The sequence below is a fragment of the Gouania willdenowi genome, chromosome 1 (assembly GCF_900634775.1).
Source record: "Gouania willdenowi chromosome 1, fGouWil2.1, whole genome shotgun sequence".
Lineage (NCBI taxonomy): Eukaryota > Metazoa > Chordata > Actinopteri > Blenniiformes > Gobiesocidae > Gouania > Gouania willdenowi.
Genome location: NC_041044.1, coordinates 23,638,637 through 23,653,157, shown reverse-complemented (window position 1 = coordinate 23,653,157; position 14,521 = coordinate 23,638,637). Strand labels below are relative to the sequence as shown.

Genomic DNA, 14,521 nt, shown 5'->3' with positions numbered 1-14,521 from the left:
AGCGACAGTTCCCAGTTGCACAAAGAGCTGCAAAGAGCCGATTCTTATTAAGATCACTTTCTTTTTTCTTTACAGGCCATAATAGCAATAAACCCACTGCAAAATGGAACCCAGTGAAAGCCAAAGGACTGGATGAGCGAGGTTTTTTATGAGTGGGACTCGGTAAGTTTTGTTTACACGAATGGACAAAATTAACTGGATGCCAAAGAGTTTACAGGATGGAAATCCGTTCAGAGGCCAGGATGTCTCCAGAAGCTAATGGAGTTTATATATGCAAGCTTGTCACATAAGTAAAGCCTATTTTGAAACGCTGTTATGAACTGTTTAAAGGATTATCAACACTCACATTAATCTTCCCCTGTGCTGCAGCCTCGCTGCCGCGAGTTTTTTGTTTAAAACTGCTTTCAGTTTGGACAAAACCTTATTTGCGTTTGTGATTATTTTACCCGCGTTGTGTTGACTCCACATTACTTTCCTTACTAATTGTACAGCAGCACTACAGAGGAGAGGCTATATGGTACTATACTCAGACAAGAGATACGGTTCTGTGGTCGTTAGTCGTTAAAAGACTAATTCAACCAATTTGCCTTGCTAAGATAGTTAATAAATCAAAAGATGTCACAAGACACTGCAAAATATGACCTTCTCCACATGTATCCAAATGGTATTGTTAAATGTGAAAACTGCTTTTGGCATTACTTAAAAGGTAATTGTGATTTCATGCTGTTGTTAGAGGGTTTGGACCATTAACTGGAGTTTTTAGATGTTAGATATCTCAGTCTGAATGATCAAACAGAGTTGGTAACGCAGCCATATGCATTTTAACTTTAGGTTATGTATATAACCTCGGTTCTATGAGTAATATGGGTGAGATGTCTCACTATGGGATGCAACCTCTGTCTGCATTCCTTATGCATTTGTTTCAATCTGCCAATCCTGATAGGCCGGTGAAGCGCGTCCGTCCGCTAGCGAGAGACCCACCTCCTATAAAAGGAGGACACGTACCATTCAACATAAGCACCTCTTTTTCTTGTTCGAGCAAGAAGGATAGTCTGGTGAGACATCTCACCCTTATTAGTCATAGAACCGGCGTTATATACATAACCTAAAGTTCTATTTCATAATATTTCGTGAGATGTCTCGCTATGGGATATGGAAACTCCCATAGTGCAGACATGCTTATCGAGTGGTACCAGCCCCCAGGGCAGAAGTCTGATCACGTCAGGACGGTAAAACCGCCAGTGCCATGCACGGGGCAGAAACATCCAGCATGTAAAAACGGAAAAATGTGAGGGGCGAGGTCCAACTCGCCGCCGCACAGATGTCCTGAACAGACACTCCCCTGAACAAAGCCCACAATGTGGCAAGACCCCGAGTTGAGTGTACACGCAGACTCGTAGGCAGCTGCAGACCCTGACACGAGTAAGTCAAAGCAATAGTTCTACCACCCAGTGTGACAGGCGTTGCTTAGTAACAGGCCTCCCCTTGCAAGGATTGGCCCAGGAGACAAACAGCTGATCGCTCCTCCTGAGGCTCCTAGTCATATCCATATAAGTGGGGATCGCACAAACTGGACATAACACATTCGGCCGCTGCTCACCCTGTGAGGCAGAAAAGGCTAAAAGGTCAATGGGAGAACATGAGCCCACAACCTTTGGCACAAAGGCCGGGTTGGGTCTCAGGATGATCCTCGCATCACCCGGGAAAAGCTGAGCGCACAACGGATGAACCGAGAGCACATGGATGTCACTGACCCTCTTAACCAGTAACAAGATAGCCTTAAGAGAGGCGAACTTCAGGCCCGCCTCCTCCAGTGGTTCGAAAGGAGGATGCTTGAGTTCTTCTAAAATCACTGCTAGATCCCACAGTAGCATCAGTGGGTCAGGACACGGGGAGGAGCCTACGCGCTCCCTTCATAAACCGGCAGATCAGCGGGTGCTGACTGGCCAACTTATCCCCAAAGCCAATGTGACAGGTGGTGATCGCCACCAAATACACCTTCACAGTGGAAAAGGCTCTGTTTTTGTCAATCAGGTCCTGCAGAAATGACAAAATCACTCCCACCAGGCACTGAAAAGGGATGTGGTTCCCCTGGATGCACCACCCCACAAATATCCTCCACCTAGAGTCATAAAGAGACCTAGTGGAGGCGGCTCGAGCACTCTGTGTCGAGATCACACTCTGTGACGATCCCACAGCTGCCAGATTGAGCCACTCAGGGGCCAAGCCCACAGCGCCAGACGTGGGTGGAAAACTGTGCCCCTCCCCTGTGACACCAGGAACCTGCCAGGGAACGCGTGAAGAAGCATGGTTGATCATGCGCTAGTGCGTCTACGCCGTGGGGTGCCTCCGTGCTGCGTAGGAAGAAGAACATTGTGCACTGCATGTTCTTTCAGCCACAAACAGGTCCACCTCAGCCCTTCCGTAACGGGCCCATAGCTGCCGCACCACCTCTGGGTGCAGCATCCATTCCCCATAAAGCTGCGCACCCCTGGATAACAGGTCGGCGCCCACGTTCATGATCCCTGGGACGTGCGTTGCTCTCAGCGAGAGGAGATGCCCAACACTCCACAGGATCAGTCTGCATGCCAGTGACAGCAAACGACACGAGCGTAACCCACCCTGACGGTTGATGTATGCCACCGCCGTGGTATTGTCCATCCTCACCAGGACATGATGTCCCCTTGAGAGACAGAAGGAAGTGGATCAGCGAGAGGAACCCCGCTGACAGCTCGAAGTAATTTATGTGAGCGCCCTAAGGACCGCATATCACACAGCCCCGCCCTCGTGGGTCCCACCCCAGCCTGTCAAGCTGGCATCCGTGGAGACCACCTTCCTGGGCGTAACTATGCCCATAGGCACCCCCACGAGGTAGCTAGCACAGGTGCTAGCAGGGATGCAAGCCAACATGTGCTGGATCGTCTGAGACGTTGAGGACAACGTTGGTTCCTTTCGAGATGGCAGCTTTTGCTGTAGTCCGTGCTTCACCGGTCAATCAGGATTGGCAGTTTGAAATAAATGCTTCTGAGGAATGCAGACAGAGGTTGCATCCCATAGTGAATCATCTCACGAAACGTTATGAAATAGAATTTAAGGCATTTAAGCCCTACGATACACTTGCGTCCTATCCAGGGTGGACCATTGCTTTTCACTTTAAATCAGCTGGGATTGGCTCCAAAAACCTGGGGTACAAAAGGATTTATTGAAAGAATAAAGGGGATAAAAGGGTACTCTCTTTGCATGTTCTCTCCAAGTTTAATTAAACTCAAATAGGTGTGCTTGTGCGGTGTTTGCAAATCGTGTGATGTGATTTTGAGGCAGGCTCCACCTCCTTGAACAGAATTATTATAAGGATTATGGTGGATGAGCTTTTTCACCAAGGTACATTCAGATATTCTAATGCAAGGTTCTCAAACTCTGGTTCCGGTGGCTGTAGTCCTGCATGTTTTAGACCTTATTAGAAAATATTTTCTGTGAACCTTTTTAAATGCTGCAAAAAGAAGAACAGTTTGGATACATGTGGACAAACCTTAAAACGTAAAGTTGACTTTGTTTACAGCAGGTTTAAAGGAGCTCCTTTGAATACTAAACACTAAATGGATCTATTTATAATGTTGGCAGCTTGCTGCAATAAATGCACACAGGATGGCTTTGGGTTTGTCAGTGTCTGATCAGTTCTTGTACAATTCTTCTGTGGTAATGATTGACTGCAGGCTGCTCTCGACCACTTGGTGTCCATTCTCACAAATATTTCTTTAGTTCTCTGAAAAAAGTGAGTTTTGAGTCTTTTCTCTTTTTTTGCCATATTTTTGTTGTCAGTAAGTGTCTAATTTTCCTGACTGTGTGAGTGAGTGGGCGGGGCTTCAGGCTCTACAGAGGCTTACTTCATGCTCTCACTCAAGCTTGTGTGTCTTACCTTCAAATGTGTGGCTTCCCTTTTTTTATGTGATTCAAAGTGATGTCAAAATGTATTTTTCCAGTCTTCCTCTTTTAGTGGACCAATTTAAACAGGTCTGTATTTGCAGGTGTTTTCATACCAATGAATATGTAACTGATGTACTTACCTTGACTTTATTATTGACAACCTAACACACATGTACTCTCATTTAAAGGAAAAATGTTCTGAAACCTGCATGTGGCCTTGACAGATTTGTACTAGCTGTGTACAGCTTAGGCATGAGCATGAATCTTTTTGACTGTGAGCCCAGCAAACATGACATTATTGACATTTGTTTGTATTCAAATTACCTCATCATTTAGCAATTTGTAACCACGCTTGATTTGGAAACTTTAACACTTGAATGATGTTCATATTTTTTCTCCTGCCCACACAGAAACACACACACACACTATTATGCATTTGTTTTTAATGTGTGTGTGTATGATGCAAACAAAGCCTTGGAGAACTCTCTAGGCTCGAGGCTCTATGCATTCACTACTCCAATGTTTATTTTTGTGAACATTTTAAGCACTTTTGTTTGATGTTGTTGATGAGTTTATTAGTTTAAGTTTTCTCTTCACTTGGACATGCATATCTTCAGAACTCTACTTCTGTTTGTACACTTTTATTACTTTTTTGTTTTATTGAATGTCCACAGCGTTATTTCTCTCAACTTATATCACAGGGCATATCTTACACTATTTATCCATAATATTATGGCCACTGACCAGTGGAGTAATAGTGATTATCCCTTTTTATGGCACTTGTTTGTCGTCAGTGGAAAGAATTAGGCAAGAAAGATGCATAAGAATTGATTGTGTATCAGGCTCAGTGATTTGGAAAGGAAGACTGTTTCTGATGGAATGTTTTTTGAATACTTATTGCATCACAGTTAACTGTATATAGAGCTGAAAAGCTTTGATTGGATCCTCCATTGTTTTTACAAATGTGGCCTAAACCCTTTGAAATGTCCTTATGAGAAGATCTATGCTTAACAAAATGCATTATTTTGCACCTTATTTGTTTTATTAACTTTTAAAACTGGGACTTTACCCTGTGCGCCACCATGTGCGATTTACATTATTGATGACGTAATTTGCCCCTTTCAGTCCATTGAGTTCTATAGGTGTTGAAGCATTCAGGATAATTTAGCAGCTTTTTCAGTCAAAATGACAACTTGGGCTACTTTGGGTTGCTCTAAAAATCAGTAAAAGTTAAAAGAAAAGTTGATGTAAACCTTTTTTCTTTACCAAGATTTGATAAACAAAGGCCGTGCCCCGAAAAAATCTGTGACCGCAAGGGGTGACAGTTCCAAGAGAAGAAGAGCTCCGTGCATGTAAATGCAGGCAACCAGGATCGACTGCTGCTCATTAATGCCGAATCAAGTTGAATCTGTTTGTTGCAAAGAACCAGCATTCTTGTCAGAAATGGTTGAAGGTATGGTTTAATGGTTTAAGTCGGGATTTTTTGCTCTTCTCTTCTTCATGGCGTCTACGAAACAGCAGAGTTGGAACTGTCGACCCCTACGGTCACAGCTTTTTTTGGGGCATGGATTTTGTTTAACAAAAGAGGTTTACATCGACTTTTTAAATTTTTACTGATTTTTAGAGCAACCCAAAACAGCACAAGTTGTCATTTTGACTGAAAAAGCTGCGAAATGATCCTGAATGCTTCACCTCCTACAGAACTTAATGGACTAAAAGGGGCGATTTGCATTTTTAATGGCGTCATTTCAACATGGCAGCACACAGGCTCTCAAACGGTAAAGTAGACCCATTTTTAAGTTAATAAAACAAATATGGTGCAAAACAATGCATTTTGATAAGCATAGATCTTCTAATAAGGACATTTCAAAGGTTTTAGGCCACATTTGTAAAAATGCTGCGTTCACACCGGATGCGTCACGAAATGTCTGTACGTCCAGATTACATACAAAGTCAATGGATAGATGCATCCCAGATGCGAAATCTTTCCTGTGCGGCGGTGCGGTCCGATCCGCACGTCAGTACATTTGCAAAAGTTGAAAATATTGAACTCCTGCGACTGTTTCCCATGACGAAAGCTTATTAGAGTCTTTCTTGACGATGATGTCAGGCCGTCAACAAAGGAAGGATTTGACGTGGAGGAGACTCAGCAAGGAGGTAGTAGTAGCAGAAAAAAGTTCTCTCTGTAGTTTTCATCTTAGAAAGTCGGCACTGAGCTAGGATAGCATTAGCCGCTAATCACACCGACTTTTTTCACTGGTGGTTTATGTTTATGAGAGGAGAAAAAAGAGCACAGCTCCTCGCTTCAGCAGGCAGTGAAACTCACCGAGTTGGATGTGTCACTGGTGGGCGGGGCTTCGCTTCAGACGTGCGTATGAAGTACGTCTTTGTGCGGCAGATGCATCCGGTGCTGCAGAAGACGCATTCGGTGTGAACGCAGCAAAACAGTGGAGGATCCTTTTAAAATACTCATACATGTGGACAATACTCTGACACATGCCATTCATCTAAGCATTGTTGCAGGTCCTTACATGGACATGGTATTTTTTGTTTACCATGGACTATTTCAAACAGAAAAATACTTCCTGCATTTTCAACCTTCCACATTTGTGGAAGAAATACCTTTGAATTATTGAGGCTGACATTATGCCTTTATCTGTGTTGAAAGACGTGATAGGGATGGTCGCTAGCAGCTTTAAGGGAACACAGTAATGAGTTTAAGGTGCTGACTTGGCCTCCAAATTCCTTGTAACTTACTTCAAATCACTAAATCAGGTCCAAATACATAACTCGTAATATTATAAAGATCTAGTGTCGGATGCCACAGCACAGCTTCAGATATGTGGTGTGGAGTCCATGGGTCAGCAGTCATGGAGTAAAATACAATAAAAGAGTGATAGAGATAACAGAACAGGTGGCCATAAAATTATGGTTGATTCTTGTAGCTTTTTCACTCACTGTGTAGTTGTGGAATATGTTTAAGGGTGTGTAAACACGTTGAGGCACCGGCCTGCAAAGGCTCACTTAGTCGCACATAAGTCATTTTAAAAGGAGCTCTTTTAAAACAGATACACCTCTAAATATTACATATTTACAATCCACTGTTACTTTATTGTATGCAGATTAATACATAGAAATGAGTCAAATATTGGATACAGTAAACTTCAGTATAATGAGCATTACCTTAATATGGTCTAACCTGCCAAGGGAGTTTCATTTAGTATTTTTACAAAGAAAAATAGATATTATGATATGATTTTCTGTTATTTATTGTCTCATTGTTATATATACATACACTTATAGTTTATTATTTATTTTTTCATTTGAATTGATAGTGCCTTGACTTTCCTGTGTATTTTGTTCATGATTGAGCCACAGGTAATGAAGGAGAAACGGGACTGTAAGAGAGATTAAGATTTCATTAAATGCAGTGCAAGCATTAACATGTACAGCCTGCCCTTCATTTCTGTGATGTTTAAGTCCCATCAAATCTGAAAGCTCTAAACAGTGAACTCTCTCCAAACGTCAGGGGTCATGCAGATTTGCACTCCTCACATCTTCAGAGACTCAACGCTTCCAGGTTTGAAGGTCCCTTAGTTATGTAGAATGACAAAAGTAGAACTTGTTACTGCTTGCATTGCATAAGTCTGTGCAAATTAAACAAGGAACGGATGTAATTGTGCTTTTTGCATCACCACTGAACTTTTCCACCGTACGACACTGGTTTCTGCTGATGAATGAAGGTTGATGTGTCGGGCCTGCATGCCTCACCGAATTCTCCTGTCATACCTCAAAAGAGTGTGTCTAGCCCCGACACTTATTGTTGTTGAACTTTCAGTGAAGGCTTAATGACGTGCGTGAGAAGGGATGAGCCCTGAAATCTGTCTACACTTTATATTTTGTAGATAATATATATTTATTTTTATTTATTGTTGAATAAAATTTCAATGACTGCACCATCAGAAGCTGCGTGGCTTTACTGTGTCGCTCAAGCATGAATAAACTCTGCAACAATCACACAAATCAAAGGGAGAATTGAAGTCATAACTTTATTAGTGCAAGTATCAAAAGCTGACCCATCACAGAGAGTGTGTGTTTGTTCAAGTTAAGGTCATCTTTTTCTGTGAGTGAGGTCCAGATGTCAGTTCTTCAGTTCTCTGGGTTGGTTTGGTTTAACACCTCTTGAAAATCCTCTTAGCATCCACGCCTTCATAGTTGTAGCTCTGTGAGCAAAAAAAAAAGTTACTTTAATAATTAGCCCCAACATCTGCATCATGCGGATGTCTTCACACTAAAGCCTGTGACAAATAACAAAGATGTTTCACCTGTATGAGTTCGTCTCCTTGGACAGTCCTTATTGTTATCAGTGGTTTTCCGTTATCCTTCCTGTTGAAGGTCCCCTTCAACACATCTCCTTCCATAGCCCATGAACCCTGATAGATTAAGACAATGCACACACATTAAACGATAAACCCCTACATGACATGAGGATTAATACCATGAAGCAGATATTTAACTGTAGAAGATTCTTTATCTTACTGCATCTCAAAGGTCAATTAAGGTGGTGAGTGAAATGATTGTCTCAGCATGCAGGTAAAAACTATTCATCTCATCAATGGGAGCCAGTGTGTACTTTGACTCACTGTTAGTTCTGTTCCATCTGCAAGACTGTACTCGAAGACGACGCCAAGAGTGAAGTCTAAATCCAGGGTGCGGAAGTTGCTGCTCTCCTTGATGTGAAATTTGTCCCCGTTCTGCTCGATGGTGATCTTGAGGTTGTCGTGAGAGGCCAGCTTCCTCTTCACCATGTTGATTCCTGCCACAGGACACATTTTAGGCCATTTTTTCCATTACGTTCATTCATTCAATCATGATACTTGTATATTCTTTGGCATCATTACTATGTCTGCTGTAAGTTTTTGTATTTATTTTGTATTTTATATCTTTAATATTTATAGATTTAAATGTTGATGATGACCAATTCAGGTACATCATTTACATGAACACTTTAGTACTCACCCATTTGCTCCATGAACTTCTCATAGTTCTCATTGCGGTCAACTTTCCAGCAGCCGTTGAAGGTCATGGTGGCAGTGAGAAAGAGCTGGACGACTCTGCAGAAAGGAGTGAGTTAATCAGAGTCCACTGCTCCTTTTAAACCACACACACTCTCTTATCACCCATGTACGGGTAATCGCTGATGTGGAAGTTTAAAGCTCACTTTCTCAGGGCAAGATCCATTGTGTGTATTCACTGAATGGACAACTTGTTTAACCTGAACTTGTGTTTACAAAGGGTGTGGATCAGAGCTCAACTACACTAATCAACAGCGGCAAATACAAATGCATCACTGGATGCACTGAATCTACAAACACTGCATGTGTTTCATACTAACTGTCCCATCACAGTGAGGAATAAAAGCAAATCAAAGTATACAAAAAAAAAAAAAAATACTTTCACACCCTTTAATCTGTTTACTGTAGTGTACAAAGTACTGTCTTAGTGCTTTGAACAAATATATCCCAGTGATGTATTGGCTTGGCTGATCTGAGAGGTTGATAACATGCTTCAGTCAGTGGTACCTCTGACCTTAATCTGTTTATCACTGATAAACGAGACCTTTGAAATTTTAAGTTAATATTAACCACAACATCCATGGCATGTTTAAAAATAACACCTCAAAAGTTCAGCCAGTATTCACCAGCACTGTGAGCCCACAGTGAAAATTACTTAAATGAATAATTAGTGAGAAGGTCATTTTCTCACGCTGCAACCACCCGAAAAAAAATGATTTAATTTTCTTACCCTGGAAGAAAAAAGAGAACTTTTTGCTTCAATTTATTTGAGTTTGTAGTGAAAAGCAATGAGTTAATAGCACTGATGGAGATCAAACTCAGTTCAATCTCAACTAAAATTTCATCTGAAGCACAACTGAGGCCATGTTTTTTCATAATAAACAACCAGAAAATCTAATTTTGAAGCTGCTGCTTTTTGCAGCCTTCACAGAACCCTGGTAATCAGAGTATATTTACAGTGGGGCAAAACAATATTTAGTCAGCCACCAATTGTGCAAGTACTCCCACTAAATAACATGAGAGAGGCTTGTGATTTTCATCATAGGTTTACCTCAACTATGAGAGACAAAATAAGAAAGTCACATTGTAGTGAGATATTCAATTGGTTTTCTGGAGTGTATGATTGTGTTTTCAAACCTGACCCAGAGATAGCATTGTTTGGGTATTCCTCATCTCTACAAAATCACAGTCTCTCTGTACAGTGTACAATAATGTATGGGATGATCATTGCCAAGAAAGCAATATTGAACCTTTGGAAATTGAACACTATACCTCAGTTTAAAACCTGGCTTGCCGACCTCACCAATGTACTGCACATGGAGAGGATCCGATATGGCGTGATGGGCTGTCCTGATAAATTTTACAACATCTGGGAACCTTTTTTCTTGCCCGAACTGATAACATTTTTGGACAGTGAGACATGTGTACATGTCATCTTGACTGTTAGCCCTTGTGTTTTTTTTTTTTTCCTTTTTTTTCTTGTTTTGTTTTGTTTTATTGGCTTCTTGTCTGTTGTATGTACTAAAACATTTGGAAAAATTCAATAAAGATACTGTATAAAAAAAAAAAAAATCACATTGTAGGATTTTTGATGAATGAATTGGTAAATCCCTCTGTAAAATAAATATTTGGTCTCCTACAAACAAGCAAGATTTCTGTCTCTCACAGACCTGTAACTTCTTCTTTAAGAGGCTCTTCTGTCCTCCACTCGTTACCTGTATTAATGGCACCTGTTTGAACTCGTTATCAGTATAAAATACACCTGTCCACAACCTCAAACAGTCACAATCCAAACTCCACTATGGCCAAGACCAAAGAGCTGTCAAAGGACACCAGAAACTAAATAGTAGCCCTGCACCAGGCTGGGAAGACTGAATCTGCACTAGGTAAGCAGCTTGGTGTGATTATTAGAAAATGGATGACATGCAAGACCACTGATAATCTCCCTCCATCTGGGGCTCCACGCAGGATCTCAATATAGTTCTTTGGCAGCATTGTCCATGTTATTGTCTACATGAATTTTTAAAGTCACCTGTTATTATTAAAAAGTTGTATTCAGTGCATACAACTGACAGCAGTTCAGCAAACTAATCCATGAATTCTCCAGAATATTTTGGGGGTCTATAAACAACTAAAAACAGAACTCTTGAGTCACCCTTCATTAAGAATGACATACAGCATATTTAAAGGAGATAAAATCACCAAATATTATTTCTTTGCACTGAAATATGGATGTAAAGATGGCAGCAAGTCCACCACCTTTCCTGTAAGTATGACACTTATCGAAATAAAGTCTTGTGGTGCACTTTCATTGAGAATGGTATTATTGATGCCATCATTCAACCATTAAGAAGTAAAATTTCAAGTCATGTGTCAAAATAATATTAATTAGCAGTGATTTGTTAACAAGTGATCAAACATTAAGAAGAGCTCATTTTAAAGACTTTACTGGAGACACTGGTGGCCTCTTTGGATGACATGTTATAGGAGTCAAATTGTAATCTCTATTAAGCTTTTTGTTTTTCTTTCATTTAACAATTTTACCTGTGTTACTTGTCACCACAGGAATTAAAGAAGCTGCATTAACTCCATAAGGCCCTGGCTTTTTCTGGTTGTTCTAAAGATGGAGGTATTGCAGTTCGGACCCAGCACACATCAGGCCTGTGTCGTTTTAAGTTGAACACAGCTGGCCTGGTATCGTCGAGGATAGATGGGTGGTGCTGATTCGTTCTTTAGGGGAGAGAAGACGGGACCGTGATGGGGTAAAGGGTGGGGTGTCAGTCTTGTGCCAGCAAGAACCAACTCAACGGGTTTAACAAATACTAGTGATTGCCTGATCCAAGGGCCATGTCACCAATATTCATGTGTGCATTTAAAATAATTACTAATCCGAGCACTAATCTGGAAGTGATTTTGTCTCATTTTGTATTCATTTTTGACATTTTTGTGCATACTTTTTGTCATCTACATTGAATATGAAAAAAATTGTTTATTTAATATAACATATTTAATGTTTTTGTAGTCATTGTGTGTTTTTAAGCAATTTTGTGCATTTTTTTTTCCCCCTTTTTGTTTTTGTTTATCTTTTTGAGAGCCTTAAACTGTAAGTGTTGAAAGGCACTATCAATTTAAGTATTTATATATTTTATATACAATATTTATGATAATACATATGTACAAATGGAAAAAATTATATATACCACTAAAGCTTTTTTCTGTGTATTAAATTGCTCAAAAAATAAATACATTTATATATAGATCAGATTCTGAGTCTTGCTGAACCTGGTTTTTGACAAGTGAACAGTCAGTGCGTTCATGTATTAACCATGGAGATGTTAAATCATGCACAGGATGCATGATTTGTCACTATTTATTATGATGTTTTTAAAATAAAAAATGAAAAATCTGAAATTTCTGGCATATGTAGACTTAATATTGTTATCAATTCAACTTACATTGCTTTATAGGGTTTAGGATGGGTGGAAAAAGTCTTATTTGGTGGCATGGCTTTAAAAACATTAGAATTTGGTCACCATGCATGACAACAGTTCACCTGCCAAACCAAAAACTCCCAATGACCTCACAAAGTTTAATCAAATCTGTTTTACGAGTTTATCATGAATAATAGCTAATTCCAGTTTAACAGTATGTTGAAGGAAGCATATTCACCCTGAACAGGACACTCGTCCATGCAATCAAATAATCCAGGGGTAGAAGACCCAGTGCACCCATGCAAACTGGACAGAAAGGCTGTAACACAAACCAACAGCCTTTAGTTGTAAGGCAGCATAGATAACCATCATGCACATGTTATGTCTTTCTTTATCTAATCTTTGACTCTTCTCGTATAGTAAGACAGACCTTTGCCTGACCTTCACTGCAGAACTCAATGAATCTCCTCTTATCAAACTCATAACACATCCACTGCATCCAAATGGCAAGTGTGCTGGAACTATACGATGTAAGTTAATCTTTAACTGTGCTGCTGTAAAGTCTCAATGATAAGGTTTGGAGGAAGATGCAGGTCACTCTGATCATTAGTGTGTGGAGCATATGTATTTATGACACCACATTAATTACAATTATGTCATATAACATATATCATAAAATTACCTGCAACTGATTTATAATGACTATTTATGCTATAAAATTCATACACACACACACACCCTGAGAGGAGACCAAACCCAAACTAACTGAAACAAAATCTGACCTATTAATAATTTAGTATAAACAAACAGTGAATAAATCAAAAAACTAAAAGTGGGACTAAAAAGCTGATGGAAAGAATCAAACATCTACATTTGAAGCTCAGTCACATCACACTAAGCTCAATATAAAATCAATAGCATAAAGATATGTTGGCGGGTGCCTTGGGGTCGGTGGTGGGGTGCCCTGGGATCCTCGGCTCCTTGGGGTATTCTGGGGTGTGGCTGCCTCTAGGCTTGGGATCTTGGGGGCGTCTGTGGGGCTGCTCGGCCGTGGGGGGTGGCCTGGGGCTCCATGGCCTCCGCTCTTTCTGCTGGCCTGGCTGCATCTGCGGGCCCGAGGCCGCGCTTGGGTTTGCAGTAGCGTTTTTTGCGCATACAGTGGTCTACAATGCACTGGCACGCCTTGGGCTGTGGGATAAAACTCGTAGTGGGCTTAACTTTAGACACGTTGATCCCAAATACCTGTTTTAGGTATTACCACTCACTCCTTTCCTCTGTCCACAGCCACCACCATTATACCTAAGCTTCACACTTGTCACCAGACTGGCTTGATTACACAACATAAGTGCAATATGCACATCTACAACATCACATCTCACTCTCACTTTAAAATAATCAACTCTTCCCCACCCTTTCCATTTCCTACCTTGAGTCTCTCCTCCCATTTCCCTTCCCCCTCACCTAGGTGTAACACTGCCCTCTCATTTTATATCGTCCCTTTAATAAAGTGTTTCTTATTCTTCCTTAAAGGCTGGTGATGGTCACAATTATGCAATAAAATCCATCCATCCATTTTCTTCCGCTTTAACCGGGGCCGGGTAGCAGGCAGCAGTCTCAGCAGAGATGCCAGACCTCCCGATCCACGCACACCTCCTCCAGTCGTTCTGGGGGGACCCCGAGGTGACACCAGGCCAGCTCAGAGACCTAGTCTCTCCAGCATGTCCTGGGCCTTCCACGAGGCCTCTTCCCAATAGGACATGCCTGGAACACCTCCCGAGGGAGGCGATCAGGAGGCATCCAAAACAGATGCCCGAGCCACCTCAGCTGGCTCCTTTCAACGTGAAGGAGCAGCGACTCTACTCCGAGCTCCTCCCGAGTGACTGAGCTTCTCACCACACTGTTCCTCCTGGGGGGAGGCTGAGGAGTGTGATCCCTTTGTAGCTGGAGCACACCCTCTGATCCCCCTTTTTAAAGAGAGGGACCACCACCCCGGTCTGCCAATCCAGAGGCACTGTCCCCAACTGCTACGCGATGTTGCAGAGACGTGTCAACCAAGACAGTCCTACAACATCCAGAGACTTAAGGTACTCA

At 41.4% G+C, this 14,521-nt stretch overlaps 2 protein-coding genes and 1 pseudogene across 4 annotated transcripts in view; 1 reads left to right on the top strand and 2 right to left on the bottom strand.

The window, feature by feature from the left end:
• usp53b (ubiquitin specific peptidase 53b) overlaps nt 1-4,128 on the top strand; it is a 31,236-nt gene extending 27,108 nt beyond the window's left edge. For all 3 annotated transcript variants that reach the window (XM_028453004.1, XM_028453013.1, XM_028452996.1), the window contains exon 17: nt 76-4,128. In XM_028453004.1, the coding sequence (XP_028308805.1) occupies nt 76-152 (77 nt within the window). In that variant the 3' untranslated portion in view covers nt 153-4,128. The remainder of the gene's footprint in view (nt 1-75) is intronic.
• LOC114456069 (uncharacterized) lies at nt 1,214-2,319 on the bottom strand (annotated as a pseudogene).
• Nucleotides 4,129-7,947: 3,819 nt separating the features above from the next.
• Nucleotides 7,948-9,114, bottom strand: fabp2 (fatty acid binding protein 2, intestinal). The gene is made up of 4 exons (XM_028447002.1): nt 8,944-9,114; nt 8,568-8,740; nt 8,250-8,357; nt 7,948-8,147 (listed from the first exon to the last, which is right to left on the bottom strand). Exons 1-4 carry the CDS (start codon nt 9,008-9,010, stop codon nt 8,097-8,099), a joined length of 399 nt encoding a protein of 132 aa, XP_028302803.1. The 5' UTR covers nt 9,011-9,114; the 3' UTR covers nt 7,948-8,096.
• Between the last annotated feature and the right edge of the window lie 5,407 nt (nt 9,115-14,521).

Coding starts and splice junctions, on each gene's coding strand:
- fabp2 (XM_028447002.1), bottom strand. CDS start 9,010: ATGACCTTCAACGGCTGCTGGAAAGTTGACCGCAATGAGAACTATGAG. Junction 8,741..8,943: donor GAAGTTCATGGAGCAAATGG/GTGAGTACTAAA, acceptor GTCCTGTGGCAG/GAATCAACATGGTGAAGAGG. Junction 8,358..8,567: donor CAGATGGAACAGAACTAACA/GTGAGTCAAAGT, acceptor TTAATCTATCAG/GGTTCATGGGCTATGGAAGG.